General features: G+C 33.2%; 3 protein-coding genes across 8 annotated transcripts; 1 reads left to right on the top strand and 2 right to left on the bottom strand.

Annotated features, from left to right (window-relative positions):
• Positions 4,264-8,085, bottom strand: LOC107631491 (pentatricopeptide repeat-containing protein At4g39530). 4 transcript variants are annotated; one of them, XM_016334951.2, is made up of 3 exons: positions 7,718-8,085; positions 6,664-7,196; positions 4,264-6,553 (listed from the first exon to the last, which is right to left on the bottom strand). In XM_016334951.2, exons 2-3 carry the CDS (start codon positions 6,742-6,744, stop codon positions 4,349-4,351), a joined length of 2,286 nt encoding a protein of 761 aa, XP_016190437.1. In that variant the 5' UTR covers positions 6,745-7,196; positions 7,718-8,085; the 3' UTR covers positions 4,264-4,348. The 4 variants fall into 4 exon arrangements, with proteins under 4 accessions (XP_016190437.1, XP_020975598.1, XP_020975597.1 ...); XM_021119939.1 differs by having other exon boundaries at positions 6,664-6,756; positions 7,719-7,936; XM_021119938.1 differs by having other exon boundaries at positions 7,741-7,936.
• LOC107631492 (thioredoxin O1, mitochondrial) lies at positions 10,529-13,056 on the bottom strand. 3 transcript variants are annotated; one of them, XM_021119936.1, is made up of 7 exons: positions 12,761-13,056; positions 12,592-12,657; positions 12,350-12,400; positions 12,031-12,110; positions 11,749-11,793; positions 11,494-11,613; positions 10,529-10,778 (listed from the first exon to the last, which is right to left on the bottom strand). In XM_021119936.1, exons 1-6 carry the CDS (start codon positions 12,966-12,968, stop codon positions 11,515-11,517), a joined length of 549 nt encoding a protein of 182 aa, XP_020975595.1. In that variant the 5' UTR covers positions 12,969-13,056; the 3' UTR covers positions 10,529-10,778; positions 11,494-11,514. The 3 variants fall into 3 exon arrangements, with proteins under 3 accessions (XP_020975595.1, XP_016190438.1, XP_020975596.1); XM_016334952.2 differs by having other exon boundaries at positions 10,574-10,778; positions 11,519-11,613; XM_021119937.1 differs by lacking the exon at positions 12,350-12,400 and having other exon boundaries at positions 10,574-10,778; positions 11,519-11,613.
• On the top strand, positions 15,834-17,492 carry LOC107631493 (60S ribosomal protein L35a-1). The gene is made up of 5 exons (XM_016334953.2): positions 15,834-15,988; positions 16,552-16,587; positions 16,670-16,898; positions 16,979-17,021; positions 17,290-17,492. Exons 1-4 carry the CDS (start codon positions 15,957-15,959, stop codon positions 17,018-17,020), a joined length of 339 nt encoding a protein of 112 aa, XP_016190439.1. The 5' UTR covers positions 15,834-15,956; the 3' UTR covers position 17,021; positions 17,290-17,492.

Below are 19,845 nucleotides of genomic sequence, written 5' to 3'. Positions count from 1 at the left end.
TTAACATTCTTAAAATTCTTAATTAATATATATATATAATGTATATTTTATATTTTAATATATATTTTATACAAATAATTAATTTGATGGTTAATTTTTATTTGCACGTAATATTATTAATTTATTTTTATAGTCTATAACTCTGTATGTACTATATCTATATGTAGGAGGTGCAATTAATAAGCATAACAACCCTAATAATTATACGAAATAATAAGGAAGGACATGTGGGAATAGGATTATTCTATTCCATTGACCCAATACAGATTTATTTTGACTTTGATTTGATATTTGAAGTTTCTCTAAGAAAAAGTCGCAACGTTGACAAATTTAATTTTCTGAAACCATATGGTAATGTGTTACATTGTCAAACAGATTCACTTTTTGGTTTCCTTCGCCACTGTTTTCTATGATATCCATTGAAAGTTGCTGGACATGGTGTTCCGACTATGATGATGGGATAAAATTAAACTAAAACTTGTATAACTTATTTAAATTATAAACTTAGAATAAACCAATACTGTAAATAATTATAAAACTAAATTTAATTTCTCACTAGATATGACTTATTTTTTAGCCGTGGGAGGTAATTGATTTTGGTTTACATTTTAATTTTGCACTATGAATTAGTTTCAAATTATTGGGAACGGACCGGAGTTCTAATTATTGAGCGGATTTAATTTTATAGCTTTGTTATTTCAGAACATCTTCAGAAACTGAAAATATGTGGAACTGAATCAATTGGTGACATGTCTTGAGTTCATCACTATATGTCACAAGCTGTACTACACAAACTATCAGAAATTGTATATGGGTGACAACGTAATTTCAATCCAGGATTAGGTGCAACATTTTTAATTTATTAAATGTTATTATGTATTGATTATCGGAATATATATATATATATAGTAAAGTTGCTTTCTAGAGTAAGGGATTTGATGGAACTACTCTGTATTAGGAATAATGTCGACGTCAAAATAATAAAGGGTGAAGTGTTTTCAAAATAATAATGTTTTGAAGCATTCAAGAAGTTAGTTGAAAGAAGCAATAGGAAGTTCGCTAACCGAACCCAAATTAGATAGAAAAGCCAACAACTCACTTGGAACTTGGAAGGAATATTTGTGCCTTTTAGTTTTAGACGGTTTACCATTTATGTCATCTTTTATGGATGTGAAATAGATCACAAAAGTTGACGATATTATATGATTAAAGATGTGTCATGTGTGTCCCTTGAAGAAAGTGATTTCTTTTTCTTAATCTTGTACATAGAATTAAGTTATCTTTGCCACAATGCAAATAGAAATGCTTTTGTGTGTGTGTGTTTTTCTGGTTTTCACAAAGTATTTAAGAACAGACGAAACAGTTAATAATGGTAAGGTAAATACAAAGTAAGTTGTTTCCTTGTCAAAAGTTGAGTTCTGACTTCTGATGCTGCTTAGTGATTTTCTTACACTAATCACCATGCTTTAAAAAATATATATAAAAAAGGTTTTTTTTTCCTACAATAAAATATAAAAATATGGCTAATAAAAGAATAAACGGTTAAAATTTTTTTAATACTAAAAGTCGTAGTACATTATGGATGTTTTATAGTTTTTTTTTAATTTGATTGTTTCTTTATTATTGTATGTTAATCTATTTAATTTGTTTTAAAGAGATTTATGATGGTGATCTTATTGTGGTAATGTAAGGAGTAAGTGTTATATTTATTTTGTATACTCTTAAACTTTATGTCCCTGATATATATATTTGTGGCTGAGTAATTATTAAAAAAATTCATACATCATTTAATTATATTTGTTCTTTTTTTTAAAAAAATTGCTATTTTGAGAGAGCAACTAATATTTATGATGTTCTAAAATTGACAAAACAAAAAAATACAAGATATTAATACTTTGAATTTTTAAATATAAATCTTAAAGTAAATATATATGATTATGATTAATGTCATAATTGAAGACCTTTATTTTCGACTTTTTTATCTAAATACGCATGGAAAAATGATTTATTCCCTAAATGATCATGGTTTAAAACTGTGCTCAAAATACACAGATCCATTTCACCCCTGTCAACCACGAAATAGATTTTAACTCCATTTCACAAGAAGCGCCTACGAAATGGGCCTGTTCTGTGTCAGAGAGCAACTCAAGCCCACCTACCACGAAATGGAGCATATCACAGGGACATCCACGAAATGAAGGTATGAGATATATATATAAATTTAATTTTGATGCATGAGAGTGTAAAATTTTTTCCACGAATATCTAATTAAATTTATGTTTAGATAATATTTTAAATAATAAATTTTAATACGGTTATTTATCTATATAAAAAATTTTTACATTAGTAAACAATAATAATAACAAAATCTTATTCTATTAAATAGAGTTGATTATATAAATTAAATGATACTATTAAATTTTTTCATGTATTATATTTAGGCAAAAACAAAATTCATATAATATATATTATATTTATTTTCCTTTTTTTACTTCCAAAAATAATTGCGTGTAGAATCTAATGGCACTTGTCAATTTGAAAATTTCTTATCTTCTCTTAATATAATTTGTAACAATTCGGTGGTAAGCATAAGAGATATATTGATCAAATATATTAAAAATATTTATCAAAATTTTATATATAAATAAATAATTTATTTATTAAAAATAAATTAATATTTATATTGATTAGATATTGACTAAAATTATTAAAATTACTTGCTCAAATTTTCTGTTAGTCAATAAAATAGTAATATTTTAATTTAAATTTAACTATTTTTTGTAAATTTATTGATGAATTTTATGAAAAAGCATATAAATATTATTTTATAGTAACAAACACTAAAGTAAAAGACATCAAATTTGTAGTAACTATAATTACAGAAAATTTTGATATTACTTAAAAAATATAACAAAAATTAAGATGACTTTTTATTACTGCTTTAACTGATGAATGGCTAAAATATTAGCAAATAATTTTTTTCCCTTCTATACATTGAAGTGCCTTCTAAAAATAATTAAATTTGCTTATTATAGAAACATAGTATATAAGAGCATTTCGTTGCTGGCTCAGCTGATTGTCCACCAATTCGTTGGTGCCAGGGACGGCTTAGCCATTTCGTGGATGCCCCCTATGATATGCTCCATTTTGTCGTAGGCGCCTAGGCGGGCTTGAATTGCTCTCTGACACGCAGCAGCCAGCAGGCTCATTTCGTGGGCGCTTCTTGTGAAATGGAGTTAGAATCCATTTCGTGATCGGCAAGGATGAAATGAGCGTATTTTGAGCACAGTTTTAAACTATGAGCATTTAGGGAATAAATCATTTTTCCATGAGTATTTAGATAAAAAAGCCCATGTCTTTTTATATTTGGTGCATTTAGGTAATATTTGAAGGGTCAAAATATTATTTCATATTTTCTAGAATCGTTTATTCAAAAGTTGAAGAGAAATAAAAACGTCTTTTATGGTGCCTAAATTTTACATATAAAATTCAAAAATAAAAGGACGAAATTCCAATGCCCTTGATTGAGACGATGAAAAACATGTCCAAGAACTTAACAATGATTCTTGTGTTATGCCTAGGGCTGGAAGTGAGTCAAGCCAGCTCATGAGCCAGCTCGAGCTCGACTCGTTAATAGCTCGATAAGCTAAGCTCGTGAGCTGGTGAGCTAAGCTTGAGCCTGAAATTGAGCTCATAAATTAAATGAGCCGAGCTTGAGCTTGGATAAGCTCAGCTCATTAGCTCGTGAGCTGGCTCGATTATATATATATAACAATCTTAATTATTTAATATTTATATTTATTTTTTACATATAATTTTAATATAGGACATAAATAAAAAATTTATAATTTATTGATAGATAAACAATATATAAAATTGATCTTTTCAAATATTTTTAAAAATATATAAGTTATAATTTATTGATATAAAATTATAGATTATGTATCTATGTTTCTCTTATTTGAGCCAGCTCGTGAGCTCGAGCAAGCTCGTGAGCTTTTGGTGAGCCGAGCTTGAGCTTAAGAAATAAGTTCGATTGTTAATGAGTCGAGCCGTGAGCCAAGCTCAATTTTCGTGAGCCGAGCTTGAGCTTGGTCTAGCTCGGCTCAGCTCGGCTCACTTCCAGCCCTAGTTATGCCTACGACAGTACGACGTGCCTTAAAAGAGAAAGTAACAAAGAAAGATAAAAGAGAAGCACTCTTCTTAATTGCTTAAATGACACCTTAAAAGAGTTGTTGAGTAAATTGGTCGTATTTCCCAAAGTAAACAATCCCATCCCCATGAGCTAGATGAGTGGTTAATCTTCTTGTTTAAGCATGATTTTAATGGACAATTTCAATTTCAAATGTTAAGCTACATAATTGAATTCTTGTCCACAATGCACGCGCTTAATATTTGCATACAACTCATGTAAAACAGTGTAGATTCTATCTTTTTGTGGGTGCTGTTGATCCCCAGCATAAAACTTGTGAACCTCCCCTCTCACAGAAATCCAACTATGTCCTGGTTCCTTTCTTATGCCTCGTTCTTTCATCACCTCTCTCAAACTATCTCCATCTTTGTGGAGTCCTAACTCTATGTAAGTGTTGGACAGAAGAACATAAGCAGATGGATGTTCTGGTTGAACGGATAAGATCTTTTGCACCGCCATCTCCCCCAACTCGGCATTTCCATGAAGTCTACATGCCCCTAACAATGTATGCCACACCATTTCATTTGGCTTGATTGGCATCTTGTCTATGAATTCCATTGCTTCATCTAAGCGACCAACGCGCCCCAAGAGATCAACAACACAAGCATAGTGTTCCATTTCCGGTACCACACGGTAGGCGTCCTCCATCTGATGGAAAATTTTCAACCCATCGTCCACCATGCCTCCGTGGCTACAAGCAAAAAGGATGCATAATAGAGTAACAGCATTGACCTTTGCCCCTGACTGTTCCATCTTTCTGAATAATTGAAGTGCATCTTTAACTAGACCATGTTGAGCATAAGTTGATATTATCGCAGTCCAAGTAACAGTGTCTGGGTTAGATATTCTTTCAAAAATCTTCTTTGCTTCCATCAGATTACCGCATTTTGCATACATGTCAATTAGAGCACTTTCTATACATGCTTCAGAATCCAGGTTGGCCTTGCATATCAGGGCATGAACTTGTTGACCATATTCCAGTAAACAAAGGCCACCACATGCTGTTATCACACTTGAAAAGGTAAAATGATTGGGAGCAAAACCTTCATTGCGCATTTGAGAGAAGATGGCCAAGGCTTTCTCCAACTCAGAATATTGACAATATGCAGTGATCATGGTTGTCCAAGATACAATGTCCTTCTCTTCCATTCTGTTAAATACGTTCTCTGCAGCTTCAATTGACTCGCATTTGGCATATGCATCAGCAAGGGCGTTTGAAGCACTGATTTGCATCACATCAATTCCAAATTTTAAAGTCATCCCATGAGTCTCTGCCAAGGTTTTTGCACACTTCAAAGCAGAAATTGAGTTGAACACACAACTGAATGTGTAAACATCTGGTTTGACATCATTTTGACGCATCGTTGAAAACAGTTGCAAAGCATCTTGGTGAGAACCAGCTTGTGAATAACCTGTTATCATTGCGTTCCAGGGTGTGTTAACCGGACAACATGTGAACTTCGAGTCAAAAAGAACTCGTGCATCGGACAGAAACCCACATTTGGAATACATATCAATCAGAGCTGTTCCAACTACAGTGTTGGAGTCCAATCCCCATTTGGAAGCATACCTATGAACTTCATGACACTTGTTAATGTCACCCAACTGCCCAGCAGCCTTAGAAACACTTAAAAAGGTGAAAGTATTAGGTGCAACCCCTTCTTCAATCATATTGATAAACCAACTAAATGCTTGTAGGTGTAGACCATTAGAGGTAAAACCTGATATCATTGCATTCCAAGAGACATTATTAAGCTCTGTCATGCTGTTAAACACCTTAATCGAACTTTCACACTTGCCTAACTTGGCATAGAAGTTAAGAAGAGACGTGGCAACAACCGCATGCATCAGAAAGCCTCTGACAACAACCTGGGCATGCACCATCTCGCCAAGCGCAGTCGAACCAAATCCAACACATGATTGCAGAACAGCAGAGAAAGCAAACCCATCAGGCAACACTCCTTCGTCTAACATCATATGAAACAGCTCCAATCCATCAAGGTAGAATCTACGTTCATTAGATGCAACAATCATGACGGTCCAAGAAAACACATTCCTTTGGGGCATACCAGCAAACACGTTAAGGGCAGCATCATAGACCATGCACTTGGAGTAGACGTGAGCTATATGGTTCAGAAACACCAACAAGTCCTTGCCCTCAAAACCGGATTTTAGTACGTACCCATGAATGCAATTTGCAATCTTTACAGACCTAGTTTCTTCGCAAGCCTTCAGGAGATCAATGAGTGGTTGAACCCGGGACTGTTGATGGGTTTGAGTTGGCGCAACGTGGTTTTCCGTTAATCTGGTTCCAAGGTGGCCCTTTGAAAGCTCTGGAGGTGAGTAGCAGCAAATTGCAGTCTGCAGAAGGAACAACAGTAGCGCGTGTGAAAATGAAACACAGAATGAGAGACTTTGAAAGGGAAAGGAATAATGGGTTATAATGGGTTATGATGGTGAAAAAAACGTACTTTGGGAGTGGAAGGTGCGGAGACAACGTAAGGTTGGCGTGGAAAGGAAAAGCTCGTGCTGGGATTGTTGGTCATCACCATTATGCTGCTAACGGCAAAGTCTCAAATATAGTTATCATAACCATTGACCGGATTACTGATTCAACTACTGAGTCAATGATTTACCCACTTAACCCGGTCATAATTAAATAAAAATATAAAATTATGAAAATAAAACTAAAATCAAAAGTTAAAACTTAAAATGAAGACATATTAATAACAATCAACTATCAATTCTTATTTCTTAGACATAACTAATGACGTAAAAAGAATAAACTAGTCATTAGTACAACATACTTTCTCATGTTCTCAATTTAATGAATAAGAGAGAGCAAAAGATAACACAATCGTAAATCAAATCAAAGAGTGATCTCAAAGTCGGTAACACAAATTTGAAGCTTGACCAACATTTCCTTCATTAATTTGCATCTATATCTTCCATAGCATTGTCACTTGTCCATCGTTATCTTGATCATCTTCCAAATTTAATTGATCTACATTTGTGTATTTTTCACAAATCAATCCCAAGAATAATTCATAATAGCAACTGAGTTGTGATGAAGACATTTTAAAATTCTAGGAAAAAAAAACAAACAAACAAACAGAGAGCATGGGAACACTTTTATTCTGAGTTGCAGAGAGCATGAACCTCATTTTGAATAACAAATTCAACTAGGATAATTTTAGCACCAAAAAATTTAGCTAAGTGATTATTTCAGCAAGACAACAACAGATTCAAGCTTGATAACCAGTAACAAATTCAACTCATTTTCAGCCACAACAAAAATTAGCTCAGTGATATTTTCAGCAACGAATTCACCGTCAAGGTGCAGTGATGAATTACAGCAATAAAAAATTTACAGCAACATATTCAGTAACAAATTCAACTCAGAGATGATTTTCAGCAACAAAAAGATTTAGCTCAGTGATACTTTCAGCAAAAAAAAACCAAGGTGCAGAGATGAATGACAGCAACAAAATTGAGCAAGAAAGAACGGAATTTGCTGGAAGTCACCAAATCGGGGACCAGCTGCTTACGGTGAGGCTCAAAGCAAGAACACAACAACGACGACCAGCCCCTGGACGTTCTGCTTCTGCCGCCGCCGGCGACGGGCGCAGGGAAGGCGCGCGACTGAGTGCGCGACGGTGACGAGACAAACAGCGATCCCCGGGACCTGATGGTTCTGCCGCCGGTGACGACGAGCGCGGGGAAGGCGCGCGCTGACTGCGAGACGGTGACGACACAGAGCGCGACGACGAGCTTGAGTCCGAGACAGTGAATGCGAGACCGAACGAGAAGTGAGAGACCAGAGACGAGAGAGCTTGACTGCGACACCAGCCGGGAGAGAAGTGAGAGAGCCCGAGCTTGAGTGAGAGAATGACAAGAAAGAGACTCGATAGAAGAGAGACGTTGAGAGTGCTTGAGGGCTGGGTAGGTCGAAAATTCGATCCGATCTACATAATTCTTATCGGATCGGATATGATATCCAATTTTTTAGTGTCGGATCGGATATCAGGCGTATCCGCATAATTGAACTTTTTTTTTTAATCATATTTTTATGTAAAAAATTCAACAATAATGTTTCTTTCACAAAACTTATTTATTTCTAAAATATTTTTAATCAAACTTTTTCTAAATAACAAAAATAAAATAATACAATATATGAATAATAACTATTAACTAAAATACAACTGTGCGAATCTGCAAATCTACGGATCGGATACGCAGATGCAGAGCAGATATCCGCGATCCGATCCTTAAAAGGTGCGGATCGGATCCTCCGATTAGTCTGCGAATCGGAGCGTATTCGCAATTTTCGGATCGATGCGAATATTTACGCGGATCTACGGATATGATCTAATTCATGAACACCCCTAACTTAATTAAGCTCCTTTTGAAAATAGTTTAAATAATAAATATTTATATTAAAAGTAGCTTATAAATAAATTATTTTGTGTTTAATTTTTTAGTTTTAAAAGTGTTTATTTTAAAAGATATGTGAAAAGCTTTTTATTATGAAAGAAGTCATTTTTTAACTTTTCCATACGCATTTAAATAGTTTCTCAAAAAACTACAATTTTAATTTTAAAAATTGTACTAAATATTAATACTTCTACTTTTTATAAGTCAAAAATTAAAAAAAAAATAGCTTTTAAAACTTCCCAAACGCTCCTATATGTAAATCGCCATTTCTAAGCGTTTTTTTAATTAAGCATGACTCGGTGCGTGTTATATAAAATATAGAGTATATATCCATTTTGGTTCTCAAAGAATTTCAGACCAGACATTTTAGTCTTCAACTAAAATTAATTACTCGATTGATCCCTAACAATTAACTCCGTTAGTCATTTAGGTCCTTTACTCCGTTAACTCTAACGGAGGACAAAATAGTCCCTGACAACTCTAACATGGGAAAAAATAGTCCATGATCTCATCTATTCGAAAACGACACTGTTCTCTCCCAATTTCCATCATATCTCGCATAATACTAATAGTCTAACACTGGAACTTCAAGCTACACAATGCACACTCCACAACTTCAATGTTCACAAGAAAAAAAAATTCTCAACTTGTTCTCAACCAATTCATACTCAGAAAACTAATGACTATGTCTTTCAACTACTTGTCGTCTTCGATGGATCCCATGAATCTAGAAAACAAGTCTGATTTGTCAAGACCCATGGTTGTCGTTGCCATCTCCCTCCTCCTCTTCCCTATCATCTCCATGACCACATTGTCCACCACTCCGATTGCTTCCTTTAGCTTCTTCTCCGAACCAATGTTCAGTAATCGCTTCAGTTTCCATATGAGCAGCAACGGCGACATTGCTCGTTGTACTGATAGCTTGGATGCGAGGTCGAAACTGTCTGCCAACTTGGACTCCAGGAAAGAAGGAATGAAGCACTCGGTGTCTATTTCAAATGAGAATTTGCATATGATGTTGAAGGATAATCTTCTCATGATGTCCTAATGTCCAACAATCTATATTGTTTGCCGGAAAGTGGAGAAAGGCGTGCCCTTGGGGTAGTTGTAGAACTTAGTCTTGAAGATGTCATGGACATTGTCGGGGGTTGGAGGTGATGTTATTGAGGACGTGGAAGTGGATGCTTCTGGTGGGTGAAGTGTAGAGGAGGTGGATGTACCAGTCATAGAGATTTAGAAAGTGTGTGGTCCATGACATGTTGATGTAGGTGTGACACGTGTGGCAATTACACCATGGCTTAATTTTGGAGCTAAAGAGGAGGAAGGAAAAGATGGAAAAGAAAACTGTGAAGGTGAAGAAGGAGAATATGAATGTTAAGGTTATGCGAGATATGATAAAAATTGGGGAAGAACAGCGTCGTTTTCGAATAAAGGGGTAAGGGATCATTTTATCTCTTCTTAGAGTTGTCAATGATCATTTTGTTTCCTGTTAGAGTTGTCAGGGACTATTTTGTCTTCCGTTAAAGTTGACGGAATCAAAGACCTAAATGATTGACGAAATTAATTGTTAGGAACCAATCAAGTAATTAACTTTAGTTGGAGACTAAAGTGTCTAGTCTGAAATTCTGAGTACCAAAATGGGTATATACTCTAAAATATAAATCCTCTGAGTTATAAATTAATATCTTGTATATGGTTAAAAATAAATATAAATTCATTTATTGTAAATTATTTTTTTTATAAAAATAATGTCTTTTTCATAAGGTTACGTCCAGTCTTCGACGTTAGTTTTTCCGGTGTTCATTGTTAATCAAGGTTGAAGAATAGATAATTTGCAATTAGTAGACCTCATTTCATTGTGTTGCACTAGTCTGGAAAGGTTTGTTATGCAAAATTATTAAGTGTAACAATAAGTGACACAAGTTCTTGAAACTTCAGGCTCAACGATATTCTACATGTAAATGCATATGTCCCATGTCCTAAACATGTATGCATATTCTCTCTTCTCTCATGGAAATTTGAAATAGAATAAAATGATGACTGTGAATAATATTTAAACAAAAAATAAAATATTAAGCAGTTGCAGTTTGATCATTTTGTACTTCATCAACCATCAGCCATTCCCACCTCTGAAAACCAAACTCAGTCCTTCCTGGAACAGATAACACACAGTTAGTCAAATTTCCATGCTTCAATTACATTTTATGCTACATCAAAACTACAATGCAAAAGCATCTTAATTGATTAAAACAATGGCTTTCCTCTGTGACCAAAAAGAAAAGTCTACCCAAGCTAGAAACAAAAGTGGGGTGTTCACGGAGAGAAGTCCTAGCCTCCTAGGTCAGTTTGTGGTCAAAACTCCCCATTCATACCCCAATCCAGAGGATCTAAATGTGCTTGGCTGTGGCAGATAGCAATAGCTCTTCAAAACAGAGCTTGTCTCTAAAGTGAGTAAGAGCCTATCCAGCTTTTGCTTAATCTAAGTGCACGGCAATATTTATTTACAAATGAATTCACTCTTATTGGTTCACTTTACAAACAAGCTCCCTTTAAAGGAGCCTTGTCTCAATTTTAACAGATGTGCAATGTTGTCAAAGTTGAACCAATAAGACCAATACTAAAGCAAAATACAATAATTACCAATGCAAAGCAATAATCTTTTTCATATACATGTATGTAAACATGCATGCTTTAAGTTTCAAGATATGTGAGCAGCCCATAGCTCAATGAATTAACGGGAAAGCAGGTAGAAACAACGATATACAACCGATCAATAATAACATGCAGAATAGAACATTGCACTGCTACGTGAAATGCTAGCAATGCAAAACTTTAGTGAAAGGAAATAAAAGCAACCAAAACATTACATAAATTGAAGATTTGAAGGATTACTTGAAGAGTTTCTCTGTAATATGGTTCAATCGTGCAACATCGGCACCTATAAGTTCATCAGCCTTTTTTCCATTTTGAAAGAAATGGAGTGTTGGCTGCACAATTATAAATATGAAGATAAGTGTGATTGATGGACACAGTGAGATATATGGTCCATACCTATGTAAGATTTTATGTATACAAAGAATAACAGAACAAATGAATTTCTAACCAAAAGCTTAAACAATTACCACAGATGTAATCTGTAACTTGCCTAATGTGCCTTGAATTTCTTCCTGGAACACATAGCAGAAAAGGGCAAAATTTCAGGTTTCAGCTGCCTTGGAGCATGGACTTATCTTATGCAAAACACCAGAACATAGTAGAAATACCAAAAAAAAAAAAAAAAAATTAAGCTATTTCAGCTTATGAGTAGTAAAGCTTAGTAACTAAAAAAAATGGTTTTCCAGTACATAAATTTTATCTCTGTCCATGATTAAAACCTGCATTACATTATAGAAAATAGGCCATACCTGATCAATATCAATCTTATATGTTGTTACATGAGGGTACTTCTTACTTAGTTCTCCAATTATAGGAGAAATAAACCTGCCTACAAAGAAACAAGAACTAGGGAAACAGTTGGAATTTGGGTCTAGAGTAAATAGAAAGCAAGAAAAACATATGAACAATCAGAAGCGCGGAAACTACCTCTTAGCAAACTGTCAATAAACATAGCATGTGATATCCATATAATTAATCATCACACATGCATGATCAAAATATCAAAACAGAATATAGTTCACTGCCAATATCTTATTCAACAAAACTATAAAAGGAACGGGAACTTACAAGGTCCACACCAGACTGCAGTGAAATAGAAGATGGCATGCAACGAGTTATCTGTTTTTAAAGATATTTTTCAGCAGACAATAATTAATCAATCAGCTCTATGTTATCATTCCATAATGAAATTGCATCAACAGAAGTAAATTAACAAAGGTGAAGTGAAGGGAGTAATAAATCCCCAACAGCATAAATCAGAGAAAACCAAATCCATCCATAGAAAATGAAAGGAAAACAAAGAAAAGAACCTTGAACTTTTCTGAGGATATCATTGAACTCTTTCTCTGAATTAACAAGGACAACATCGGAAGGAGCTGAAAAATCATTCAAGAAATTGACTTTATAGTGTATTTGATTGTGAAAAGTAGAAATAGTTTATATAAAGAAAAGATAGTAGTGAGTAGAGAGAGGAAGCACCTGAGGCGGAGGAAAGCGAGCGGGAGTGGTGGAAAAGAGAGAGCTGAGAGGAAGCGATGGTGGCGGCGGCGACGGAGGCGAAGAGAGAGGAGTGAGATTGAGGAGGAGAGGGGAATGAATGAGAGGTAAGATGGTTGGAGAATGGGCGAACCCTATTCAGCATTGCACGGCTAAGAACCAATGATCGAAGGATCGAGCTTCTCGCCATGGATTCTCTCTTCTCTGCTTTGTTTTGCTTTCTCCTTCTTCTTCCTACCTTTTTAAGTTTTAACCTCGCCTTTTATTCTTTTCTTCTTTCCCTCTCTTATTGTTTTTGCTAATTATTTATTTTTTATTTTGATAAAAAAATAAGTTATTAACATTAGGGCCTAACATTAGTATACATAGTACATAATTACTTTTTCAAAAAATTCAGATAATAGGAATTATTCGAATTAAAGTAATATGGTTATTCAGCAAAAAGAAAAAGTATTATTATGGTTAAAATATCATGTATTACTTGATTGAATAAGTGTTTATAAACATACTCACATATTAAATTGAGTGATGTTATATGCACAAATATTTTTGACAATTAAATTTAACTAAGTTAGTTCAGTATTTTAACTATAATAAAAATTATTTTCAAAATAAAATGTGTGAGAGTATTTCGATACTCTATTAGCGCATAATTTAAAGAGCTTGTGCTATATATATAAGTTTTTTCTACACTTTCTGTAACACATAAATTGTATTGGAGAACACACAAATTTTTTAAGTATAGTACATAAAAATTAGAACATAATACAAACTTATTAATATAGGACATAAATTTTACTACACCAAAATTTATATGTATATTCTTTTATTGAATTGTTTTACACCATACCATATCACATGTGTAAATCAAAGTGAAAGAGCACACACTCCTTCATTTTCCCAACACACAAGTAATCAAAGCTAATAGCTTGCTAACTCACACTAATTTGACACGTGTCATTAAACAAATTCTAGTTTATCATAGCACACAAATATTTAAGCGTAACATACATTTTTGTTCAGCATAACACTCAAATTCACATATACAGCACAAAAATCAGAATCATAGAATAACACTAATTTTTCAAACGACTCAATTAAAAAAAAACTAAGATCATCATAAATAATCATAATCAAGAAAAAAATAAAAATATATACAATAGTATACAAATATCGAGTATAGAAAAATAACACAAATAATCGAAGCTAATAACCTGGTAACTCACACTAATTTGTTTGAAATCATTAAAGAAAGAACTCCGCTAGAGAGACAATGAGGAATCTTGATAATGTGTACAATGAATTTTGAATTTGGCCCAATACAAGAAAAAAAAAACAGTTATTTCAAAAAAATTAACCATCATAACCCTAATTTACCAAAGAAATCTACCCAAACACCTTCCCTCAAACCGTCTGCTACCCCACCCTCATCAATCATCCCACCTCTCCGGTGTTAGAACCTCTCTCACCGGCCATCAAACAACCATCCACGTAATTATTAAAATAATCATCTGACTACATAGTGAAATGACCATTTAACATTTGTTAATTGTATATACTTAAACCGAATCAAACAAAATAACCATCCAATTAAAAATTAAAATAACCATCTACATACCTAATGAATTGAATATCCAATTACGGAGCTCGTTAATTTAATTTCACTATAGTAATCATACCTTAATCTTCCCGAGCATCCACTTCATCAGTTTCGTCTTCTCATAAACTAACTCTGTCATTGCCGGTGGAGAATCTGCACCAGGAGCTCGAGAACACTGTTCTCTATCAAAGCATCAACTAAAACCTTAGCCAGTTCATCGTTGTTGTCGAGGACATCTTCGTTAGTGAGGTGTTGGAGGAGCTGAACGACGTCGATGGCGATGTCAGCATTGTCGTGGTTGAGGAGGTCAACGATAGAGGGGACGACATTGAGTGCGACAAGGTCAGGGTAGAGCTTAGAGGCTCCGCACGAGGATCTTCGGTTTCTGAAGTTCCTCGTGGAGGTCCAATTCCAAATTGGGCGTACGCATAAAATGGAGGAATACGTAACTTTTTTATAACCAAATTCTTATTTATTTAAAATTCGAAATTATGAGGAATTAATTAAATTATTTATTAATTTATTATAATTTTAATTTTATCCCTATTGTACAAATTGTACATTAAACTCATTGTCTTTTCATACTTTCTCTTAAAGAAATTCTAATTTATTACAACACACAAATATTTTAGCATAATACATATTTTTGTTTAACATAGCACACAAATTCACACATATAGTAACATAAATATTGAGCATAAAAAATAATATAAAAGGCATTCTTACATTTTTAATTTTACTAAAAAAAAATACATCCAATTCACCAAGAAGAAGAAGGAAGAAGAAACAACAACAATAACAAGACGTTGAAGAAATGGTGGCAATGTGACGGCAGACTTATTGTATCGACGATGACGATGTTAAAGGAGGAGGAGGAGAAAGAGGAGAAGAAAAAGAAAAAGAAGTGCGACTAAAATTTAAATTTTAATAACTTAGTTAATTTGGTTAATAAAAATACTTGGACAGCAAACATTTTTTGACTAAATTATCCACCTAATGAGTAACGACTAAAAGCTCTAAATGTATAAGGGCTTTAAGCACACCTTTCTATAGTTCGATACTTTTATGATACATTTTTCAAACATCTTTTTTAGAATAAATTATAAGTATTTTTTGTTCTGTACGATAATAATATATGGAGAAAAGAACTCATACGGTAGAAAAATTAATTTTTTCAAAAAATATTTTCATTCAAAAAATTCGAATATTTCATCCAGGTTACACAACACACACCCACTCACACACCCATTAAAGGTTCTATCACTACCCAGCTATAGCTGGGATTCGAACCTGAGATGTGGCTTCTGTTTGGCCATTGGTGCAACGCCTCGGCCACAATTAAATAATTGTTGAGATTTCTTTTTGGGTATTAACAATTAAGTATTTTTGGGCAAAAGCAAAACAGGCCTATAAAACCCAAGAGGCTCATCAGGCCCAAACAATGGTTGACCCATGAGGCCCTTCAATTTAGAGCATTCCCTATAAAACCCTAAAATCTCATTTTTTGAAGGGATTTAGGGTTACGCCGCATCTCTGCTTCATCGCACTCTGTGAGTCAGCTCCCACAAGCAAGCAACGATGGTGAAGGGTCGCCAGGGAGAACGCGTCAGGTTTTCTTCCAGCTCCTCAGTTTCTTAATCATTTGTTCTGTGTTTTCCCCAATTGTCTTCAATAGTTAGCTGCGCGTTTTTTGTTTTCCTCTTTTAAACGGCTTTTGTGTGATGTCTGCTCGATCTTCTAGCATTGACATTTTTGGAAAATTTTATCGGTCGTTAGAGATTACTGAATTACAGGATCACCGAAATGGATTCCTATGTGTATGAATGTACATGAAGTAGTAGATTGAACTGTAGTATTTCCTGTATTAATCATCTTCGTGCTACTAATTTAAATGCGAATATATGATTTTCGTGGAAGATTTAGGAATGTTTGTTTGAATCAACTAGGAAGAACTATGCTTATTGGTGAATATTAATCTTCCGGTTATGAAACCTATTAATTTTTTTTCCATCGCGGATGAATTTTCTCCACAACAGTAGGTTATTGACTGAATGAACACATAATATTGTTGTTAATTCCATTCATTAATGGTATTGGTCCGTTATTCAAATTAATTTAATGATTCTTTTTTATGTATATTAAGCTTATAATTCACTTTTTGTCTTGTTTTTAGACTCTACGTGAGGGGTACAATCCTTGGATACAAAAGGTAAAACGGTTATTGCCACTGGTATTGTTAGTTCTCTGCCAAATTTATCCATCTATTTATACATTTAGTGTGTTTCATTCAGATCCAAGTCAAACCAGTACCCAAACACATCTCTTATCCAAATTGAGGGAGTGAACACCAAGGAAGAGGTAGCATGGTATGCTGGTAAGAAAATGGCTTACATCTACAAGGCTAAGGTGAAGAAGAATGGAACTCATTACCGCTGTATTTGGGGCAAGGTTACAAGGCCTCACGGTAACAGTGGTATTGTTCGTGCAAAATTCAAGTCAAATCTTCCACCGAAATCCATGGTAATCACATGCCATCTTTAGTTCTATTTTACGTATGTTCTATTTTGGCAGTATAATGAATGAGTTTTGTTCTAATGCAGGGAGCACGTGTAAGAGTATTTATGTATCCAAGCAACATCTAAGGTAAACTGCCTATGATGATATATTTTTCCCCCTTGATCTGATTTCCCTTTTTCATTTTCTATTCCTTCCATGGAAAATGCTCCCATGTTAGATTACATATTGCTGTTCTAATGGGGTTGCTAGTTGCTTTTCTTCTCACCTAACATTCTGTGATTGTATATATATGCTGTGTTGTATACTCGAAAAGCTCTTTTTTATAATTGCTTTAATTAATTGTACTAGGTGTATTTTACCTTGTTCTAATTGTGTACAATCCTTGTATTTGCAGGTTCTGAATATCAGATCCCGGTAGATTTCTTCACAGCTGATTTTTGTTTTTTTGATAAAGTTTTATTATTATCGTTTGTATTTGTAACTTCTGAGCAGAATTTTGGTTGAGACGGTGTTAGGACCAAATGATATTCTATATTTTATGTGGGCTATTTTCTATGAAGATTATATTCTTGATTAGTGAGTGTTGGCTTGGTTTTTCCATATGTTCTTAAAGTTCCACAGTTTGCGAATTTAAGAGACAGGTTTGTAGAGATGTGCGAAATAGGAGTGCAAAAATTACGCACCAAATGATAGTAGCAAGTTGAGGACAAAAGAGATCCAGTTTTAAGATGCACTAATTAAATTCACTCTACTTTGAGAATTAATGGTAACAATGGTGTGTATATAATGGTATGTTAGTCATTTAGTTCTTTGTGCCATGGTAACTGATGAGAATGAATTTTTTCTCTCTTTGTTTTTTTTTTTCATTTAAGGAGATAAAGTGTAAATTTTTATTATTAATTTCATAAGTGGAATTAAACAAAAATGTGAGAGAGAAAGTATTAAAGGTTGAAACTTGTAAATTATTTTCTAAATTGAAAAAAAATTGAGAAGATTTATTCCCAAAACTAATATAGTATGGATCATTAACAATTTTATTCAGTTTTTACCTTGAGTTTTTATTTGGATTTGTTTGATTTTTACAAAGTCTATTTTTTTTAATGCTAGATCCAAAGGGCCAAAACAGAATTTTTGCCACTGTAGCCAGTGAAATTAAGGTGAAATTTTAATCTAAATTCGTGTACCATGACAGCGAAAATGGAACTTCTCTATAAATTCGTGTACCATGCTCGCAATATGTAATTATGTATGTCCTCATTTAGTCTATTAATGTTACTACACGGCATTTTCTTCCATTTTTTTAAGGTAGCGTTTCGAATTGAGATTGAGAGACATAGATTAAAAAAAAAATTAGTTGTGTTTGGTGTAAAATAAGAGACAAAAATTGAAATAAGAATGAAATTCTAATTTAATTTGCACAAAAAATAAAGTTGAAATTAATTAATTGAAATGAGAGTATTTTAAGTATAAAATATTATTAAAGTTTCAGTCTCTGTATCTAAAAAGTTTAGTTTCTTGTGTCCTCACTTATTGAAAGTACTAAAATATTGAAATTTAAATTTTAGTACTAATGTCTGACCCAATAAACATAATACTGATTTTCAATCTTTTATCCTCAATCTCAGTACCTCAAAACAAACATTACTAAGTCTTCAGTGGTGCTCTTCTCTCCCTCTCACAGAAATGAAAATTTGCAAATGATTTAGTTTGGAACACGTTGGCAAAAGGCCTGCTATTTATAGCTGCTATTATCCCGTTTTTCGCTGGCAGTAAAAGCGCAAACTGATGCATTTTTTCTTCTTGGTTTTTGCTGTCAACAAAAGCGAAATTGAGAAAAAAAATTTTACACCATTTTAAATTTAGGATTTATGATTTGCTGAATATTGGATTTTTTGTCCATCAGTTACAAATTCAATCTACATCATAATTTATATTTTCGCTTTTTATACCAATAAAATTATAATTAAATATTTAAATCGGTAAAATTTTAAAAATCGATTTATTTTATTTAAATAAAAAAGCCAATATTCTCATGAGCATTGGACTCTTTGCCCATCAGTTACTTGTTTTACTTTGTCACAATCTTGTGTGAGTGGCGTGGGTAATGTATATTAACAATCTTCAAATCTATTAAATTAGTTTATAGAATGTTGTCTACTTGAATCACTAGTTCACTACCATATGAGATTTTAACAAGATGCCAGCAATGTTAGGACGAACATGGAATTTGAAAATGTTTTAAGACACACCTTCCAAAATTATTAGACAGCAAAACCACAAGTTGGTGTAGTGTGTTATTCAATACTAACTTGGTTTAGAGTTTCAATGAGTTTAAAGAAAATAAACTACTAGACCTACCAAAACAGAGTAGCAGGTAATGTCGGTTAAGAATTTTTTTTTAAAATTCTTATTTAAATAATTTTTTTCTTTTTACCACATATTTTGATATTAGGTCACCAAAAAAATATGCTAAAGTAAATAAGACCATTGTTATGCAGAGGTCAACATGTGATGCATTATGTTTTGGAGAAAAGACTTACTTTTTTTTACGGTATATCTAAAATGAGCACAATAATGATGTGTTTATTGGATGGGATTTGGATTCTAAAAAATTTCACTTTAGAGAATAAAGTATGATCTCTTACTATTTATTTTATAGGTGGAACCAAAAATAAATATAAAAGAGAAACCATTCAAGAGTAAAAAATCACACTTTATTCTCTAAAGTATAAATTTAAAATTTAGAAGATCCAAATTCTATTGGATGTGTCATATTTATATAGACCATTAAATTTTATTAGATATAAATTAACGGTTAATATAAAAGAAGAACATTGATGGACTCTAAAAAATACAAAATATCCTAGTACATAAATAAATGTTTTAAATGACAATAATTTAATATATAATACTTTAAATGGTAACAAAATCTTTTATTCTTAAATAATAA

This window comes from Arachis ipaensis, chromosome B03, assembly GCF_000816755.2.
Source record: "Arachis ipaensis cultivar K30076 chromosome B03, Araip1.1, whole genome shotgun sequence".
Lineage (NCBI taxonomy): Eukaryota > Viridiplantae > Streptophyta > Magnoliopsida > Fabales > Fabaceae > Arachis > Arachis ipaensis.
The sequence above is the reverse complement of the archived record's forward strand: the minus strand, read 5'-3'. Positions and strand labels throughout refer to the sequence as shown.